Raw genomic sequence first — 18,730 nt, 5'->3', positions numbered from 1 at the left:
GTGTTGGATCAAGGGTTGGACTTGATGATCTCAGAGATCTTTTCCAACCCAGTTGATTCTGTGATTCTACGATTCTAAGATGCACTGGGGGAGGTTTGGGTTGGACATCAGGAGGAATTCCTACACAGAAAGGGAGATTAGATATTGGAATGGCTTGCCCATGGAGATGGTGGAGTCACCGCCGCTGGACTGCTTAAGGGCAGCCTGGAACGCGGCACTCGGTGCCATGGTCTGGTTGACACGGTGGTGTTCGGTCACCGGTTGGACTCGACGACCTCGGAGAGGTCTTTTCCAACCTAATTAACTTCGTGATTCGATGATTCTGTGTCGGGCCACACATCTCGGGCCTGGGCATGGCCATACACGGGCACAGCCCACAGGGGCCCGAGCCCGGGGGTCCCTCACGGCCGGCCCGCGTTTCCCCGGCAACCGCGCGGAGCCGAGATGGCGGCGGGGCGGGGGGGGGGGGGGGGTGGAAGATGGCGGCGGCCGGGGCGGGACCGCTCCCTGGCGGGGCGGGAGGGCTGCATGGCGGTGACGGGCGGGCTCTGTGGCGGTGGTGGGTGGGCTGGATGGCGGTGACGGGCGGGCTCTGTGGCGGTGATGGGTGGGCTGGATGGCGGTGACGGGCGAGTTCCCTGGCGGGGCGGGCGGGCTCTATGGCGCTGACCGCCGCGGCTGCGCACACGCGGCCCCTCCTCCCTCGGGCTGCGGGCGCTGGGGGTGCGAGCGGCACCGGCACCGGCATGGGCGTGCATGTGGAGACCATCGCCCCCGGCGACGGTGAGCCGCGGCCATGCCCGCTTCCCCGACACCCCCCATCCCTTGTCCCTGCTCTCCCCGCGGGTCCCGGTGCGGGTCCCGGTGCCGCGGGGTGACGGTGCGTGTCTCCCCGCAGGGCGGACGTTCCCCAAGCGCGGCCAGACCTGCGTGGTGCACTACACGGGTGAGTGCGGGGCGGCCCCGCCGGCACCGGCAGCGGAGGGGCGGGAGGGTCTGCCCGGCCCGGGCACCGAGGGAGCGGGGCCTGCCGCTCCCCCCCGCCCGCCGCCGGCTGCCTGCGGGGACCCCGGGCCCGGCGGCCGGGATGGGCCGTGGCGCTACCCGGGGGAACCGGGGGGATTCCGGGCCACCACGGGCGGCTCTCCCGGGGGAGGCGCGGGGACGGGATGGGGGGTCCTGTCGGTGCCCCGTGGCCGTGGGGAGGCCCCGTTGTCCCCGTCTCTCCCGCAGCCTCATCCATGGAGGGGCCTTTTCCCACACGCATCTCGCCTTGTGTTTGGGGGTGCACCGGGGGACAGGCAGGGGCACCCAGGGCAGAGTCCAGCGGGTCTCTGGGGGTCCCAGGGCAGCCGAGGCCTGCGGGCTGTGGAGCCCAGAGCCCCCACGGGCTCCACGAGTCATCCCCGAGGCGTTTCAGGGTCCCCTGCCTCGGAGCAGGACCCCCCTGCCAGAGCTCCCTGTAGGGATGCAATCCCCCTCCCCAGTACTGCCCCAACCCCTTCTCCCTTGTGGGGCGACACCAGGGGTGCCTGTGGGGCAGCCGCAGACCCACATTCTGGGCTTTTCTGGGGCAACCCCACTGTGGGTAACCAAGGCACTGTTTGGGGGTCGGGGTAGTGCTTCGATGAGGGGCTTCCCCAAAGCCAGGGAGGGTCACGTTCCATTCGGTGTTCTCCAGCAGCCTTCTGCAAGCTCGGGGGGGCATGAAGAAAACAACCTTGAGACCCCAAAAAATGCTTTGGAGGGTCACTCCTGGGGGCTGCTGTCCCCCTCGGCCTCCTTTTGTACAGCTTTGGCTCATCGGGGTGGGTAAAAAACGAGTCAACGACTCATTTGTGACTGTTTTTGCTGATAACCAATTCCCCTTTCCGCCTCCCTGGCCGTGATGGGGGGCTGGGGAGCCCCTCTGTGCAGGGCCCGGGCAGCCCAGCCTGCCGGGAGGGCTCGGCGGGCATCCAGCCCATCTGCCGCTCCTCCGTCTCCCCCGTTCTTTCCCCTTCCCTCGTCAGCAGGGAGAGGAAGCAGCTTGGTCTGCCCGGCCGCCCCGTTTCCTCCGCCGGTGGAAGAACAAAGAGAGGCTGGCAGGCAGTCAAGTGGCTCCCGGTGGGCCAGTCCTGCCGCCTGCCAGCCCTCCCAGCTCCCAGCCCTTCGCCTCCCAGCGCTGACTCCCCCCCTCCTGCGGCGCTGCCGCTCTTCCCAGCTCTGTCCCCCCCAACCCTGGCAGAGCTGCCTGGGGGTCACCAAAGTCCCGTCCCCACGTCATGGTGCTTCATGCAAAGTGCTACGTGGTGACTTGCTCCCGACAGGCGCTCCCCAGCAGCAGCAGCAGCAGCAGCGATCCGCTGCGCCCCTGGGAGCGGTTCTCTAATTTCCTTTATTTTGTTTGTTTGTTATTATTGTCTCCTTTTGTCCTTTATTCCCCCCACCTCCCGCCTCCCCCGCCCGTTCCGTCCGCAGGCAGCTCCTGCCCCCCCCACCCGCCTCGGCAGGCAGCAGGAATCAAACACCTCCAGGCCCTGATGCCGTTTCCCTGCGTCGGCAGCGTGGCTCCCACAGCCAGCCCTGCCAGAGGCTGGAGCGGGGCTTGGCTCTCGGGAATCCTTACAAACCTTTGATTCCCGGCTCCGTTGCAGAGCAGCATCAGGGATGGTGGCAGAGTGCAGTGCTGGAGGTGCTGAGCTCCAAGGCTCCTTCCAGAGCCCTGTGTTGGCTCCGTCCCCGGCTGCCCTTTGCTCCAGTGCTGGGGAGATCCAGCCTGTGGTGTGCGGGAGGCAGCTCTCCCTGTGCTGGGTTACGGATGCATAGTGATTTGGGTAAAAACCATTTTTGGGGAAAAAAACAGTGATCCAAGGGTGAGGGACTGTGGGGAGCCGGCTCAGTCAGCCAGAGGCTGTTGCTGCTTCTGCCTGTGCCCCAGCTACTGCTCCATGGGGCCTGGCCCCACCGAGAACATCCCAGGCATGAGGGATGGACAGACAGACAGCCCTGGTGTAGGAGGGCAGTGCTGGGGAAGGAAGTGGAGAGCTAAGAATCCTCTGGGCCTCCTGCTTGAGAGATCCCAGTTGCTTATGCTGGGATTGCAGAGATGGAGTTGTATGAGGGGAGCTAGGGGAATCGGACCCTTTCCCCCTCCTCCGTCCCAAGTCCTGAGTCCTTTTGTGGAGAGCTCACACCGTGGGGTGTCTTAAACAGCCTTTGATATGAAATATGCTACATAGGGCCCTTAAAGGAGCTGAATCAAGGATAAAGTTCACCGGTGTGTTCAAGATTGCTCACAGCAACTGGCACGGGATGGGAGGGTGGCGTGGGAGCGAGTCAGTGGGGAGGGGGTGTGGGTTTGGGGACCAACAGAGCTGAGCCCCCTGGATCAGAGCAGTGGGCAGAGTGGGGTGCTGTGCACTTGGGGGTCTGGCAGTGCTGGTGCCAGGGAGACCTGCTGTCTGAGCACACAGGGGCTGTGGAGAGTATGGGGAGAATGTGGGCATGCCACCGTGCTTCTGGATGGGAAATGGGGAGCCGTGGTCATGCTGGGCAGTGCCAGGACAGGAGCAAGTCTGACATGGCTTGGCCAAAGGGCTTTTCCTGAGTGGCAGAGTGCACCCAGCATCTGCAATCTTGGAAGGAGGGGGGTTTGGAGCAGGGAGGGATACTGGAGAAAACCATCTTTCTCCAGCAAAGTAGCACCAAGAGGACCATCCTCTTCAGCACTCGTGCTCTCCCACTGCTCTGGGTGCTGCTGCCCTCGATGCTCTCCTGCTGCTCAGTGAACACCCTGTGGTTGTGAGACATTTCCTACCGAGGCGTGCAACTGTCGGTTCACGGGTTGTGACACTTGTGGCAGCTCCTGCGCCCCCTTCCCTACCTGTACTGGGGTCGTCTCTCCTGCCAGGCCATGAGAACAGCGGACAAAACCCCTTCTGCATCCAGCTGTGGGTGGCAATGGGGTGGGCTTGGTGATGGGGAGCACTGGTGGAGGCAGGACTGAACCTCAGCTGTGCATCCTGGTCCTGAGCAGAGGGGAGTTAGAGCATGCTGGGTATCCCAGGGCTTCTGGGAAGGTTTTCCATCCTGTCCCAGCTGGAGCAGAGGGGCCTGCACCACTGCTCTGGTGTCTCCCTGCCTCTCCTCAGGAAGCTGGCTCCACGTGGGAGCCCCTGGGCGATGGCTGTGCCAAGGATTGGCACCCCGGAGGGGATGGAGAGGGTGTAGGTGGGGCTCTGCACCCCCAGCAAAACCCGACCCGGCAGGTTTGTCCCAGGGCTGACTCTGCCTGCTCCAGCGCCGCTCTCCACCGCCTCTGCCCGCCCAGGGGGGCCCGGAGCCAAGTCGCATGTTGCAGCCAGCGTCTCCCAGCTCCTGCCTGCCAAGTGTGGCAGAGACCTGGCACAGCCACTCTGCCCGTCCGGGGCTGGGGCTGCACTCCAGAGCCCCTGCTCCATCCCACGACTGCTGCAGCCCCTGCAGGGCTCTGTGCTCTTCTTCACTGTGGTTCCCTGAACCCTCCCAGGGTCTTTATAGCCCAGGTGGGATCTCTCGAGGCTCAAAGCCCTTCAGGCTGGTAGCCAGGGCAGGTGGGTGTCTGTAACCCACCCCCATGGGCTCTGCTCCCCTCACAGGGCTGGTGGTGGCAAGCACAGAGCTGTGCCAGGGTCTGTCTGCTGCTCCTCTACCAGGGTGGCTGCTTTTGCCAGAGGATGCTTTGCCTCCATAATAGCTTTAAGATCTCGTTATCTCCTTGCTAAGGGATGGCAGAGATGAGGAAATGGTTGCTCATACTTGTCCAAGGCTGGAGAAATCTCCCGGGAGGCTTGCGGGCAGAGGAAGTGCCTGAGATGAGGATGCTGTCTCCGAAGCATTGGAGCCTCTTTGTTTTCCCTGCTGGCGTGATGGGGGATCATGGCAGCCTCACAGCAGCCCCATGCTGAGGAGCAGGGATGGGCTCCTGTGTGTGACCTCCTCTGTCCTGGGCCGGGGGCAGCTGAGTGATCAATCCCTTGGGCTACTGCAACCAGCTTAGTCTGTCAGTCCCTCTCTTCTGCAGCCAGGGTGCTGCCAGCTCCGAAACACTTCCCGAGGCTGGACTGGGACAGGTGAGCTTGGCGGCAAGGTTGGGCAGTGCCATCCACTGCTGTGCAAAGTTGGCAGCATCTCCTGGGCCGCTGATGGTGCCTCTACGTTGCCCTGCTCAGGACACCAACCGGGATGTGCTTCCGCAGGCAGCAGACGCCCCAGGAGCAATCCCGGAGGTCCCTGCTTGCTGTGGCGAGCAGGGGATTGTGCTGCACGGCCCCTGGGGTTTTCCTTGGTGGGTGTCCAGTGAGGGGGGTGGCAGAGACCTGCCCCCTCCATCCTTCCTCAGCCCCCCCAGCTTGTTGCAGCGCCGGAGGGCTCAGAGCCGAGGCGGGGTCAGCTTGGGGCGCAGCCAGGCAGTGCTGCCGGTGCCAGCCAGCACGGCCTGCCCCGTGTCCCTGCTGCCAGCGGCCCCGCCGGGCGGGAGGAAGGCCAGCGGACGGGAGCGGGGAGCAGTGCCAGACGGGGCTGGAAGCAGGTTCAGCGGCAAGAGGTTTATCCTGGAAGGAGGAAGTGAGAGAACTCCAGACTTACTGTTCCAAAGTCCAGGGCTACAGTGTGACCAGCTGAGCTGACGCTTGACATCTTGGAGAGGGGATTTTTGCTCTTTGTGAAATTAAAAGCTTAATTCTACTCCCTGAGAGAAAGCTTCCTGCAGCCCAGAGGTTTCAGTGCTTTTTGTCCCTGCAAAGGTGATGTATTTTGTCCCATTCTCTTCTTTCCATTCGGCATCTCCCATCTCTGTGGCTGCCATTCCCTGCGTGCCATTTGCTCTGGTAACAGTGCAAGCAGGGGCCGAGATCCCCCATCCCATCTTTTTCACAGACACATTTTCCCTTACCCATGTGCCCTGGCAAAGGGAAGTCATTCTACCCTAGGCCTTCCTGGGAAAGTTTGGTTTTTCAAGGCTACAGAGCAGTTTCCAGCCAGGAAAACAGGTTTTTTGGGCTGTTTCAGGAAGTGAAGAAGTGAAAAGCATTTAGAAGAGAGTTTAATATTACTCTTATCATACAGGGTTTATTGTACAGGGCACTGGCTGTGTTAATGCAGAGCTGGAGCTGCCTTATAGGAGCTGGCCAGTGGAGTTACTGCTCCTATAAGGCAGCACCAGCTCCAAGATTCCCCAAGAAGGTCAGGCAGGGAGCAAGGGAGGGGAGGAAATTCCTCCTTAGCTCATGTTGGGGAGTTATATTTAGCTCTGGGGATATCAGCCTGGTTCAGCCCTTGCTGGGGAACGAGGGCTGCCCCAGGCGCACGCATCCAGCACTTGGTGCTGCCTCTCCCCGTTGTCATTCCTGGGCCCGGGAGGGATTTGGCACAGATCAGCAGGACACAGCTGGGCATGGGAGGGCTGGAGGCCAGTCAAAGCCTCCAGATGGGGCACTGGAGCATCATCAGTGTTTTGGATGACTAAAGGTGGAAGCCTGGCAAGGAGAGGTGTGTGCCGGTGCAATAGGAAGTGCCAGGCCGTATCCTGCTGCCTGACAAATGGCTGGCAGTGGTGCTGTGAGGTGGGCAAGGTTTTCTTCTCCCCCTTCATCGGCTCCCCTTATCAGTCCTTGGTCCCAGCCCAGAGGACCACTTCTCTTTGGGCCAAGACAGCCAAGAGCCATCCTGCCATGCCCCAGGCTGGGTGATGCCCCAGGGGCTTTCCCCTCCAGGACCCTTATGCAGGTGTTTCCCAGGGAAAAGAAGGCTCAGCTGAGACACATCTTTGACTCAGAGCCACATGAGCTGTCCCAGGGGTGACTGTCACAGGTCACAGCAGCGTCACGCTGGCATGCGTGGCTCTGTCCCTGTGTCACCATCATCTCTCTCTCTCTCCCCAGGTATGCTGGAGGATGGGAAGAAGTTTGATTCCTCCCGCGACAGGAACAAGCCGTTCAAGTTCGTGATGGGCAAGCAGGAGGTGATCCGCGGCTGGGAGGAAGGAGTCGCTCAGGTGCCTGGAGCTCCTCGGAGTCGCGGTCTGCATGCTGGGCTGTGCCGAGCCGTGCGCCGGGAGCTGCAGCGTGGGCAGGAATCGCTGTGTGCAGCTCATTCCCTGTTTTATTATTTTTTTTATTCTATTCCCCTGAGATTTCCACCCCTCCGCCCCCTCGGCGCTGGGAGGTGTGGGCGTGAATATCACCTTCTGCATTACCACCTGCCAGCTGGCAGGGATGGAGCCGGGCCGGGCTCCAGCAACACCTACGGCACGTCGGTGACTCAGCGGTGACATTTCTCCACTGAGTCAGCTCCGAACGAGCGCGGCGGGAGCGCTCCAGCCTCCGGGACTGTGAAGCCCACGGGGAGGGAGGGCTGGTGGGCACGGCACAGCTCCGGGCTGTGAGCCCACACCAGGGAGGGCTGGTGGGCACAGCACAGCTTTGGCTCCTGCCTGTGTGACTGCACCCGCTCCATGCCATGCTGGGGACATGAGCACAAGGGTGATAGTGGCTGGAGGGAATTGCCTGGCATTCCCTGCTGTCAGCTGTGTGAAGGACATCTCAAGCTCTGCTCGTTTTCCAGCCCATGCTGCGTGCCTTTCCCCTCTGATGTTCTCCCCATTCCTCTCTTGCCCCTCTGGTTTGCTCAGCCTGGGGCCTTGCTCTTGCCCAATGTAGGGAAAGCAGCGGGGACAGGTCTGTCTCTGCTCTGTCACTCACCTGGCAGTTGTGCCCATCTCCTGACATCCTCCTGTTTCTGTCCCTGCCCCAGATGAGCGTTGGTCAGCGGGCAAAGATGACCATCTCCCCAGATTATGCCTATGGCTCCACTGGCCACCCAGGGATCATCCCGCCAAACGCCACTCTAATTTTTGACGTGGAGCTCATGAAATTGGAATGACCCACCCCAGCACCCTGTCCTCGGGTAAGGAGGGGCAGCTGCTGGCAGGGAGTGTGTGGACTGGGGACAGCTTAAGGCCCCTGTCTTTGGTCTTGGAACAGTGTGGGGAGGTGGGATGGGGGTGAGTGGCAGGAGGAGTGGGTGGCAGTGGGGGGGTATGAGAAGGAAGGGGCAGGTTTCTGGCTGTGGGTAGAAGTTGCTCTTGGGAGTCTTTGTGAGCTGGGGATCAGATCACTGCGGTGGTAAAAGCGAAGCTTCCAGCCTGGCAGGGCGGGTTTGTGCCACGGATGTGTTGTGGTGCTCGTTGTCTGTGCCTCAGGTTCCATGTGTTGTGGTGCTGCACCGCGGGGCTTGGCTGCTGCTCCCCCTCCTGCCTCTCATGTTGGTGGTGCTTGAGGCTGATGGTGTGGACAGGAGGCTTTCATTATGTCCCAAGAGCTGGAGCACCTCTGCTATGGAGACAGGCTGGGAAAGCTGGGGTTGTTCAGCCTGGAGAAGAGAGGGTTCTGAGGAGACCTTAGAGCTCCTTCCAGTAACTAAAGGGGCTTCAAGAAAGCTGGAGAGGGACTTTGGACAAGGGCCTAGAATGACAGGACAAGGGGGAATGGCTTCACACTGACAGAGGATGGGGTTAGACTGGATATTAAGAAGAAATTCTTCCTTGTGAGGGTGGTGAGGCCCTGGCACAGGTTGCCCAGAGAAGCTGTGGCTGCCTCATCCTTGCAAGTGTTCAAGACCGGGTTGGGCAGGGCTTGGAGCCACCTGATCTAATGGAAGGTGTCCCTGCCCATGGTAAAGGGTTGGAATGTGATGAGCTTTGACATCCCTTCCAACTGAGACCGTTCTGTGATTCTTTGGAGCTGTGCTCAGGGGTGCAGGTTCCCAATGGTGGGGGCAGGATAGGGCTGTGCTCCCTCTGTAATTGGGGCCTGACTTCTGCTTGGAAGGCCGGGTGTGGTTTGTGCTGAGGCTGCCATGCCCTGAGCACGCTCCCTCGGCGGGTGGGCGGCTCTGTCACGCTGCCTCTCCTCTCTCCTCGCAGGTTTGGCACATGGAGGAATCCAGAATCTCAGCTTCAAGAAGAGTGCACATGACTTTGTACGGAGCTTTTCCTGATAGTCCACTACACTCATTGTATAACCTTACACCTTGATTGAATGCCTTTGGTCACTAAGCTTTGCGTCTGACTCTTCCTCCTCGTATCGTGTTTTTATGTCTTTTTAACCTATACGCCGTAAACCTCAACTCTTTTTGGGTCAAGTTCTTAATCTTATTTTTGTTCCAGGTGTAGACTGCGTTTTCCCAGTAGCACGCAGATGGGCTGACCTTAGATAGGAGTAATTTGAACAAAAGGAATCCTGTTAGTTACTTGTTTTGGTGCAGATTTATGGTGTTTCTAAACCAGAAATTGCTGCTGCTGCAAAAGCCATAGCAGAGTGAGCCTGTTGAGGCTAAAGGGATGCAGAGAGCAAGGTAGCACTAGGATTGTTCATAGGAATTCTGCCTGGAATGGGACAGCAAGGGAGCAGCCTGGCCTTTCCCTGTTCTCCATGCAGGGAGCAGCATCGGGGAAGGAGGGCTGCTCTGCCCCTGCTTCACCCTGCCACCGAGTGAGCCTGCCTTCCCCCCAACCCACTTTCGAATTTAGGGAGTTGGGTTTCCATCAGAGCTCCACCGCACCCTGAAAATCCCACGGCATGGAGCATTCTTTAAAGAGAAAGGAAAACAGTGGACAAAGGGAAGGTGCTGTTAGCAGGGGAGGTGATGGAGGCTCAACTCAACAAAAACACCCCTGTCCTCCCTCCCTCCCCCGGGAAAGGAACCATCAGCCCCTGCTGTCCCCGCTCTGAGCACACCTGCCCGTTCTCTCCTGCCACCTGATGCTGGTCATCGCCGCTTGCCTGGTCTCACAGGACACATTGCTGCCCCCCCCGTGCCCCCTCCTCTGCTCTGCCCAGTCCATTGATAACAGAAATTCCTGCCGGTCACTTCCTTCTCCGCCGCACAAAGGTATCCAGTTTATTATTGCAATAAAAATGCTTTATGCTGGCTTTTCTCAGCCCTGTGTCCTGGAGGTTTTTCCCTTGCCCGTCTGTCGCTCAGCACAGCAGGGGCTGGGCTGGGCTTGTGGGGTGCTGTGGGTGCTGTGCCCGGCTCATGGGGTGCTGTGGGTGCTGTGTGGGGTGCTGTGGGTGCTGTTCCTGCCTCACAGGGCGCTGTGGGTGCTGCTCTGTGCTCCCAGGGTGCTGTGCCAGGTTCATGGGGTGCTGTGGGTGCTGTGCCAGGGTTGTGGTGCTGTGCTGGCCTGCCTTGGTGCAAGGCTCAGGTGCTCAGCTCTGGGAGTGCAGTGGAATGCCTGGGGCTCCTGGGCTCTGTGGGGAGCTGATGGTGGCCTGCTGGAATTTGCATAATTAATTGCCTCACCATAACTTATTAAGCGTTGCCCTCACAGTCTCGTGCCCTTGCAGCTGTGATTCACCCCAGACTGGGAGCATGAAGGGCAGACTGATGCATGTTCCCAGGGTCCCTGTAGCTCTGGGAAAGCCTGTCCATACATCTCCCTGGATTTATCTTGGCCCTTTTTGGAAGCCGGACATGGCACGTGGGACACGGCACATCCCCCGCTTTGGGCTTGGCTGCTCCAGCTGTGGATGTTGTGTGTGTAGGAGCTGCTCGGGCACCAGCACAGGCCAGCGCCCGGCCTTTGATCCAGTGCCACGACTGATAACACAGCCACGATCAATAACACAGCCAGTCCCAGCTCCAGAGCAAAGTTTGTGTGTGACAACAGGGCCCGGAGGGAACTGTGGCCCTGGGGCAGGAGCAGCTCGGCCACTGGGATGCATCCAGGAATACGGGGCTGTGTAGGATTTGGGGCCAGGCTGTGTGGGAATTAGCACTGCCCTTAATTGCTGCTCAGTGAGGCAGAATGGGAGCTGCTGGGGCCCCAGCAGCCCACTCTGCCCTTGGCTGTGGCTGTTTCTGGGTGGAAGCTCAAGGCAAGGTTGGGTTTCTCTTCCTGCAAAGCTTTTTGCTTTAATTATTAACCAGTGCCAGGCAGTGCCATGGCTTCTGGCTGGAGATAAGCCAGGGCTGGGGAAAGGCTTGGGGGACCTTGCTGACCTCAGGCCCGCAGCCCCTCCATAGCTCCTGCAGCACCCATAAGTGCAGGTGGGGTACAGGTTCTTCCAGGTCTGGTTTTAGGGGGGATGAGGATTTTGGGGAAGGGACAGACTCCTAGGAACCATCTGTCTGTATAGGACTCTCCCTGCCGCTGGGCCTGTTCTTGTCCCGGGCTGGCCACAGCAGCCAGGGACCATCCAGCTAAAAATAACACCAGTAAATAAAATGCTTCCTCCTGGTCTGGCACGCAGGAGTGGAGGCACAGGGAGCTGGGACGTGCCTGGCCATGGCTGCACAGCAGGACTGGCCCCAAGCCAGAGAGCTCTGGGCTGGTGCCACCGGCTGTGGGCCCGGCTGAGCACCCTCAGCACCACACTGCCCAGCCCATGAGGACACGGTGTCCTGTGTGGTCCCTGGTGCGGGCAGCAGGATGTCACAGGTGAGTGCTGGAGGGCTGGATCCCAGAGTGACACAGTGATATCCCATGGCAGTGGGATGCCACATCCACCCCGCGCTGAACTCCGCGCTGGTTCAGTTTTTCCACCTGTGGTGTGGGACTCCCACGGGGCTGTCACGCCTGGCACGTGTCCCAGGTGACAGCTGGAATGGTGCAGGACATGGCATCCCGGTCACAGCTGTGTCAGCCCCACGTGCCTGGGCAGTGAGGTGTCAGCAGGAGCCACCGCCCACGCAGGGGTTCACAGTGGGGCATCCCCTTCATCCCCCGCCCCTGGAGCCCAGGATGGGGTGTGGTGGGGGGCCCCCACTTAGGGGGGCCAAGCCACATGCTGGGGCTGACAGGAGGGGTGATGCAGTGGGGGGTGCTACAGGCCCATCCCTGCTCCTCCAGGATGCCGAAACCCACAGAAAGCCATCCCTGTCCTCATCGAATCCCTGTCCCCAGGGCCCTGCACAGTGTTGCCTTCACCTTCCACTTCCTCTTCCTCACCTATGCCCTATCTGTCAGGGCTGCAATCAGCTGAGGCTGCTTGGCCCCTCCCTGGGCTGGGCAAGGCTATAAAATTCAGCAGCCAAGCAAAGGGTGTCACAAGGATCTGGGAGCTGTTGGCAGGTGAGTGCAGGGGTGCCAGGGTTGGGCTTGGACAGTCTTGTCCGTTGGATGCTGCTGCCATCCCTGAGCTGTGGGTGGGATCCTGCCTGGTTCCCGCAGGGCTCAGAGCTGGGTCTGGATTTGGCCTCTACCCACCAGTTTTGGATGATACTTTTTGGGGAAGGCAACGCTGTGGGGCAGAGCTGGGGGAGCGCAACCTTGCCCTGGGCACAGTATGAGGTGCAATGGGGACAGAGGGGGCTGATGGGGGGCAGAGAGGCTGTTCCCATGGGATATCCCTCTCCCTTGTCTGGATGATGCCTGGCTGGCCCCTCAGGGCAGGTGGACATGGGGAGCAGAGGGGCTGATGGGAGGCACAGGGTTTGTTCCCATGGGATATCCCACTCCCCTGTCTGAATGATGCTGGGATGGCCCTGCTGGACAGGCGGACATGGGGAGTGGGACCTGCCACCAGGACAGCAAAGCCCAGGTGCCTGTGCCTGGCAGCCACCCATGTCCCAGCCACCAGGAAGTGGCGGAGGTGGTGGCCCTGGTGACACAGCCTTGAGTCACGCCAGAGGCTCTGGGTGACAGCCCGTCTGGGACACCTGGGCTGGGAGGGGGATGCCTGGGGAGAGGTACCCCAGTCCCTGAACTGCCCTGTCCCTGTCCCCAGGCAGCAGCAGCGATGGCAACGCTCTACCCCTCCCTGGAGGACATGAAGGGCCATCAGGTCCTGCAGGTCAGTGCCAGCACAGCAGCACTCCAGTGGGTGAGCAGACCCCAATGGAGGGTGCACAGGGTGGGGGGCACAGCACTGAGCAGACCCCATCTCTTGGCAGGCACAGGCAGCTGCTGGGGTGAGGACCCCCTCCACCACGGTGGTCACGGAGAAGCCAAAGCTCACCTCGGGCACCGGTAACATGGGGCACAACCAGCTCACCCTGTCCAGGGGCTGTCTGGGGGGGTGATGCTCACCATGTGGGGGACTCAGCTGAGATCCCCCAAAACTCAGTACGTGGGTGGGGGATGGAATTTGCGGGTTTCTTTCTGCTGGCCCATGGTCCCAAGGGGCTCATGGGCTGGAGGGTGGCAATGGCTGTGGGTAGGGGACCCCAGGAGCTGAGGTCACCCTCAGTGTGTCCCGCAGAGCCGCCTGTGCTGTACCCCAACCTGGCTGAGCTGGAGAACTACATGGGGCTTGCACTCTCCAGCGAGGAGATCCAGAAGAACCTGCACCCAGAGGACAACACCGTAGGTGTCTGGGACGGCAGCTCACCCTGTCCCCATGCCATGGTGGGGGTCCTTTTGGGTCCGCATCCTGCCCAGGGAAGGCATGCAGCACCCCCCAAGGGCTGAGGTGCACAGGGCCCCGTGTCCCCCCCATTCCCACTGACCCCTGGCTCTGCCACAGGCCCTGACCCCCGTGGGCCCCACCCCGGGCCAGCTGGTCGCCCCCCTGACCGGGAACAGCGTGGGGCTGCGGCGGGCAGAGATCAAGCCGGGTGTGCGGGAGATCCACCTGTGCAAGGACGAGCGGGGCAAGACGGGGCTGCAGCTGAAGAACGTCGACCAGGTGAGGAGCTAGGCTGGCACGGGGCTGGGCACGGCACAGGACAGTGCAGCACGACGTGACGTGGTGCACTCATGGCATAATTGTGACAGTGTATCACGGCACGGTGTCTCATGGCAAGGCAATGCGTGGCATTAAATGCCACAGTGTGCCACGGCACAGCGCAGCAGGGTGCAGAGGGCATGGCACGGCATACCATGGCACTGTGCCACCGCTCCTCTGTGTCCCCAGGGCATCTTCGTGCAGCTGGTGAAGGCCAACTCCCCGGCGGCGCTGGTGGGGCTGCGCTTCGGGGACCAGGTGCTGCAGATCGACGGCAAGAACTGCGCGGGCTGGAGCAGCGACAAGGCACAGCGGGCACTGAAGAAGGCAAACCCCGAAAAAATCGTCATGGTAGTGCGGGACAGGTGAGCAGGTGGCAGTGCTGGTGGTGGCAGCGCCGGTGGTGGCAGCGCCGGTGGTGGCAGCGCCAGTGGCAGTGGCAGCACTGACTGTGCTCTCCCACAGGCCTTTCCAGCGCACTGTCACCGTGCACAAGGACAGCACCGGCCACATCGGCATCGTGGTGAAGAAGGGGAAGATCGTGTCGCTGGCCAAGGACAGCTCAGCCGCCCGCAACGGGCTCCTCACCCACCACTGCATCTGTGAGGTGAACGGCCAGAACGTCATCGGCATGAAGGTAGGGCTGTGCCCTGCTGGTGGCACAGGATGTGCCCAGGGAGTTCAGGATGTGGCCAGAGAAGCTGCAGGGGTTCCGAGCAAAGCTGGGCACCCCACAACCCCTCCCTGCTCTCTCCCACAGGACAAACAGCTCACGGAGGTGCTGGCGGGGGCTGGGAATGCGGTGACGCTGACCATCATCCCCACTGTGATCTATGAGCACATGGTCAAACGGTGAGAATGTGGGGCCGCAGGGACCCCCACACCCCACCAGGCCCCCTGGGCTCCCCTCACTGATCTCCTCTCCCTCTGTCCCTCTGCCCAGGCTCTCATCAGGGCTGGTGAAGTCGTCCATGGACCACTCCATCCCTGACCTGTGATGCCATCACTGCCTTCCCGGGGAGCTGACGCTGGAAGGTGGGAGGAGCTGCTGAGGGGACACCACAACACCTGAAAAGAAGCTTTTTTAGCGTGAATCTCCTCATCGCTCCAGAGGCTGGTGGCTGCTGGGTGGTTCTTCCTCTCCTCAGAAGGGGTGGGGCAGGTGTCATGTCCCAGGGTCCCCATGTCCCCGTGTCCCTGCTCAGGCCAGCCCCCCTCAGGGTGGATGCCAAGGGCTGGCTCCAGCCAAAGCAGACACAGACCCAGCGACGTTTATTACATCCACCACAGAGAGCGAGTACAGGACAGGGGAAACAAGAAAAGGGGGGTTTACAGCTTTTTCAGTTCTGTATTTAAAAAATATATTATATAGATTTGTCTTTCAAATATAATCGTTACATTTATTTCTTGGCAAAGCTTTGGATAGTCTAACAGACGTGTACACAGATCCACAAATACATTGCACGAGAGGCGAATATCCCAGCTCCGCTCACATCTGCCCCGGCTGCCTGGACACTGCTGCTCCCCAGATCTTTTCCCCGGCACCTGGTGCTGTGCCAGTGGAAGAGCTGCTGCCCCCCACAGCCCCCTAGCACAGGTAGAGCCGGCGGATGGGGGATGCAGGGAAGCGTGGGGCACGCAGGATGTGGCTCGTGCCCCTGTAGGGACCGCTGGGTGCTGGTGTGTGGAGCATCACCAGCTCCCAGGGCACCCGGCCAGTGGCACCCATGGGTAGGGGAGTGGGCTTGGGTTGGGGTGGGGGGAAACACTGTTAGTTCAAGTCACGAAGAAACCACAGACATTCGTGGGGTGGGAGCGCGGCGCGCCCGGGGGGAGCCTGAAGTCCCGCGCCCCAACAGCCCCGCTGAGCAATCCTTGCTGTCTTTGCGTCTCAACAACAAAAAAAAAAGGCATTTTTCTGGAGGCCACCAGCAAAGCAGGGATTTGGGTGGGCCGGAGGGGCAAAGGGCTTGGCTCTGCCTGCACGGCACTGCCCGCACCCCGGCAAAGGCATCCGAGCTCCAGCACATGGTGGGATAACCGGCATCACCGCTGCCAAAACTGCGAGAGGCCCCGGACCCGCTGCCTGGCGGCCAGAGTCCCAACACCCGGGCTTCAGTCTGTACTGAAAAAAAAGTGAATATAGTGCAAAGCAAAGGGAGGGAGAGCCCACGGCTTCCTTGGGGCACTCCGTGTGTGAGCAGCAGCACAGTTCCACCCCGGTGTGGGGAGGCATCTCCCAGGGAATGGGCAGCTGGATCAAACCGCTCCGGAGCTGGTTCCTGTTTCCGGGCAGGATCCCCCCATCCCACTGCCCACAGACAGACTCTGCACCTGGAACAAGGGACCACTGCACCCCCAGTGCTCCCCGCTGCCAGAAGCTGCTTGCCATCACCCACCCGTGGCAGGGCTGACCCTCGGGACAACCTGGAGACAACCAAAAAGCAAGTGTGATGGAGGGAGAGCCCACCCGGTGGGTGCAGCCCCCCGCAGCCAGAGGCAAGGGCAGGGATGTCCATCAGCGGGGGGGACGCTTAGTGCCCCTCTTCCAACAACAGTCCTTTCCCTCCTCCAGGACAGAGGAGCTGGAGGGGGCAGCACACCCCGACGGACCCACAGACCCCTCCATCCCTTCCCACCCGCCAGTGCCACACCAGGGTTTTACAATCAGCAGTCGGGTCCATGGGGGCGGGTGGGGGGCCTCGGGGGAGGTCAGGGCTGGGCGCTGCCCCCAGGGCCAGGGCTGGCGACGGGGCGACAGCCCATCCTGCGGATGGAGTGGAGGGCGACGGTGCAGCAGCCCCGCAGCAGGGAGCTGATGTTGTAGATGGGCTGGCCCTGCCGCCGCTGCGAGCGGCACAGCCAGGCCACTGTGGGCACCGCCGGCACCACCACTGCCAGCAGATCCACGATGAAGTGGCGGCTCCAGTAGCTCTTGGAAGGGTTGTTCTCGCAGCCGGTCGCCTCCGTCAGCTCGTCCTCCGCCACGCAGGCGATGGCCACCGAGGGGCTGGCGCTGGGGGGCTGCCGCACCGCCGGGTTGCAGGGGGCACTTCCCTCAGCACCGGTACCCACCATCGTGGCATTGGGCTCGGCCACCAGCATGTCCGTGGCCCCAGCGGGGTTGGCGAGCTCAGGGACGGGCATCGTGTCTTCCATTTCGGAGACCCAGGCGGAGGTGGGGCTGCCCAAGCTGCAAGCCTGGGACTTCATCACCTTCTCCAGGATGGTGTCCAGGTCGGGCTGGCAGGGCACAAAGTCCGTCTGGATGGCCCGCTCCTGCATGCAGCTGGCCTGCACCCCTGCCTCCACGCTGCCCCGCAGTCCCAGCACCTTCTCGTAGGTGTTGTTGGGGGGCAGGCGGGCGCCAGGCTCACCCCCCACCTCCAGCGGGTCCGTGTGGCCCGGAGCCTCCTCCATCCCCACGAAGCCACTGTCGGCCCCCTCGTCCAGCGAGATGGTCTGTGAGCCCCCCACGTTGCGGTCCCCGGCCCCCTGGTCGCTCAGCTTGGTGTAGGTGGAGCTGCGGGTGAGGGATCGGGCTGGGGACCCCCCGGCCGACTCGCCGGCCCCCTCCTCCTTCAGCGCCCCGTTCTGCGCCACCTCCATGCTGTGCAGCAGCGTCTCCAGCTTCTTGTTCTGGATGTTGATGTCCACAAAATACTTCTGGAGGCCCTTGTCCTTCTCCAGCAGGTTGTTCTTCACTGTGTCGATGACCTGCTTCAGCTGCTTTATCTCCTTGCGGGCCTCCTTCAGTGCCAGCTGGGCCTCCACGCGGTGGCACTCCTCCTCGATCCAGTCCTCCTGCATCCGTGACAGCTGCGTCTTCAGGTCCTCGATCTCAGCATCCCTGCGGAGATGGGAGGGCACCGCCACGGCGCTGAGGGGGCTGCGGGGACAGCCCTGCCCTCGTGTGCCCAGCACTGAGTTGGAACCAGATCACCCAGTAACACTCGTGACTGGATCCAGTGGCTTGAGGACCCTCAGGAGCAATGCTCAGGACCCCAGGGGGTGACACTCGGGGACCCTGAGGAGGGATGCTCAGGGAACCTCAGGAGCAATGTTCAGGGAGCCCTCAGAGTGATGCTCAGGGACCCTTGGGAGTGATGCTGAGGGACTCCTAAGAGTGATGATCAGGGACCCTCAGGAGCGATACTCAGGGGCTGTCAGGATTGATGCTCAGGGATGCTCTGGGAGTGATGCTCAAGGATCCCTGGAAGTGACACTCAGCCTTCTCCCGGAGGGTCTGCAGTGCCCAGGGCTCCCAAGGGCTGCGTGGGGGTGGGCAGGTGCCCTGGGCAGGCGTGTGGCAGCTGGCATTCCAATGAGGACATGCCTAAGCTCGAGAGGAGCAGATGGGGATTAGCCACCCTCTGACGCTGAAATTCAGCAAAAGCACGGCAGGGACTTAACCAGGGTGAGGGGAGAGCGCAGCCACCACAGGTGGGATGTGGGGCTCCGGGGCCCCCTAATCTGCGGCTCTGGGTTGGATGGGCAGCAGTGCCAGACCCCTGCCATGCCACAGTAGAGCTGTGACCTCAGTACCTGGGCACGAGCCCGAGGACAAGATGCTGTGCTGGGAACTGAGACCCCCAGAAGAACCAGTCCCAGACAGGAGCAGGCGGTGATGGCTGGTGCCAGGACCCTTCCTGGCAGTTCCCGTGCCAGGGAGTCAGTGCCTGCTGCTCCCGTGCTCACCTGTCCTGCAGCCGCTCCTGTGTGTCCTTCAGGCGAGCCTTCAGGTGCCGGATGCAGACCTCCTTCTGCTGCAGGGGGGTCAGGTACTGCTCCGGCGTCGGCGGCTTTATCCCATGGTTGTCACTGCAGAGGTTGTACTTGGACGAGCGCCTGCAGGGACACGGATGTCACCCACTGCCAGTGCCAATATCGGCACAGGCTCGGCCCAGGGGTACCAACCTGCTCCCGGGGTGCAGCCCCACAGCACATCCCAAAGGAGCTCTGAGAGCAGAAGGGGCAGGATGGGTGCCCGAGGGTGCTGTGCTGCTGGCAGGAGGGGCAGGATGCATGTTTCAGGTGCT

The 18,730-nt window shown here is 61.6% G+C and overlaps 3 protein-coding genes across 5 annotated transcripts in view; 2 read left to right on the top strand and 1 right to left on the bottom strand.

Moving 5' to 3' along the window:
- The first annotated feature begins 659 nt into the window (after positions 1–659).
- On the top strand, positions 660–9,961 carry FKBP1A (FKBP prolyl isomerase 1A). Its single transcript, XM_027697212.1, has 5 exons — positions 660–783; positions 899–946; positions 6,903–7,015; positions 7,774–7,926; positions 8,945–9,961. The coding sequence occupies exons 1-4, from the start codon at positions 660–662 to the stop codon at positions 7,900–7,902; spliced, it is 414 nt and encodes a 137-aa protein (XP_027553013.1). The 3' UTR covers positions 7,903–7,926; positions 8,945–9,961.
- Positions 9,962–10,066: 105 nt separating this feature from the next.
- SDCBP2 (syndecan binding protein 2) lies at positions 10,067–14,881 on the top strand. Of its 2 annotated transcripts, XM_027697209.1 has the most exons (10): positions 10,067–11,464; positions 11,930–12,097; positions 12,753–12,818; positions 12,919–12,994; positions 13,227–13,330; positions 13,491–13,652; positions 13,881–14,056; positions 14,157–14,328; positions 14,452–14,543; positions 14,635–14,881. In XM_027697209.1, the coding sequence occupies exons 3-10, from the start codon at positions 12,765–12,767 to the stop codon at positions 14,687–14,689; spliced, it is 891 nt and encodes a 296-aa protein (XP_027553010.1). In that variant the 5' UTR covers positions 10,067–11,464; positions 11,930–12,097; positions 12,753–12,764; the 3' UTR covers positions 14,690–14,881. The 2 variants fall into 2 exon arrangements, with proteins under 2 accessions (XP_027553010.1, XP_027553011.1); XM_027697210.1 differs by lacking the exons at positions 10,067–11,464; positions 11,930–12,097; positions 12,919–12,994 and having other exon boundaries at positions 12,802–12,818.
- Positions 14,882–15,019: 138 nt separating this feature from the next.
- Positions 15,020–18,730, bottom strand: part of SNPH (syntaphilin) — a 13,038-nt gene continuing 9,327 nt past the window's right edge. For both annotated transcript variants that reach the window (XM_027697199.1, XM_027697198.1), the window contains 2 exons: positions 18,390–18,539; positions 15,020–17,541 (listed from right to left, as the gene is read on the bottom strand). In XM_027697199.1, coding sequence (XP_027553000.1) covers positions 16,404–17,541; positions 18,390–18,539 — 1,288 coding nt within the window. In that variant the 3' untranslated portion in view covers positions 15,020–16,403. The remainder of the gene's footprint in view (positions 17,542–18,389; positions 18,540–18,730) is intronic.

Source organism: Neopelma chrysocephalum, unplaced genomic scaffold (assembly GCF_003984885.1).
Source record: "Neopelma chrysocephalum unplaced genomic scaffold, ASM398488v2 Primary Assembly neopelma1_119, whole genome shotgun sequence".
NCBI classification, from domain to species: domain Eukaryota; kingdom Metazoa; phylum Chordata; class Aves; order Passeriformes; family Pipridae; genus Neopelma; species Neopelma chrysocephalum.
The sequence above is the reverse complement of the archived record's forward strand: the minus strand, read 5'-3'. Positions and strand labels throughout refer to the sequence as shown.

Bases quoted from the DNA above. Each gene is read 5' to 3' on its own strand.
- SDCBP2 (XM_027697209.1), top strand. From the start codon at position 12,765: ATGGCAACGCTCTACCCCTCCCTGGAGGACATGAAGGGCCATCAGGTC. The intron at 14,329-14,451 runs GTAGGGCTGTGC...TCTCTCCCACAG, and splicing joins AGAACGTCATCGGCATGAAG to GACAAACAGCTCACGGAGGT. The intron at 14,544-14,634 runs GTGAGAATGTGG...CCCTCTGCCCAG, and splicing joins TATGAGCACATGGTCAAACG to GCTCTCATCAGGGCTGGTGA.
- FKBP1A (XM_027697212.1), top strand. From the start codon at position 660: ATGGCGCTGACCGCCGCGGCTGCGCACACGCGGCCCCTCCTCCCTCGG. The intron at 784-898 runs GTGAGCCGCGGC...GTCTCCCCGCAG, and splicing joins GACCATCGCCCCCGGCGACG to GGCGGACGTTCCCCAAGCGC. The intron at 947-6,902 runs GTGAGTGCGGGG...CTCTCTCCCCAG, and splicing joins CTGCGTGGTGCACTACACGG to GTATGCTGGAGGATGGGAAG.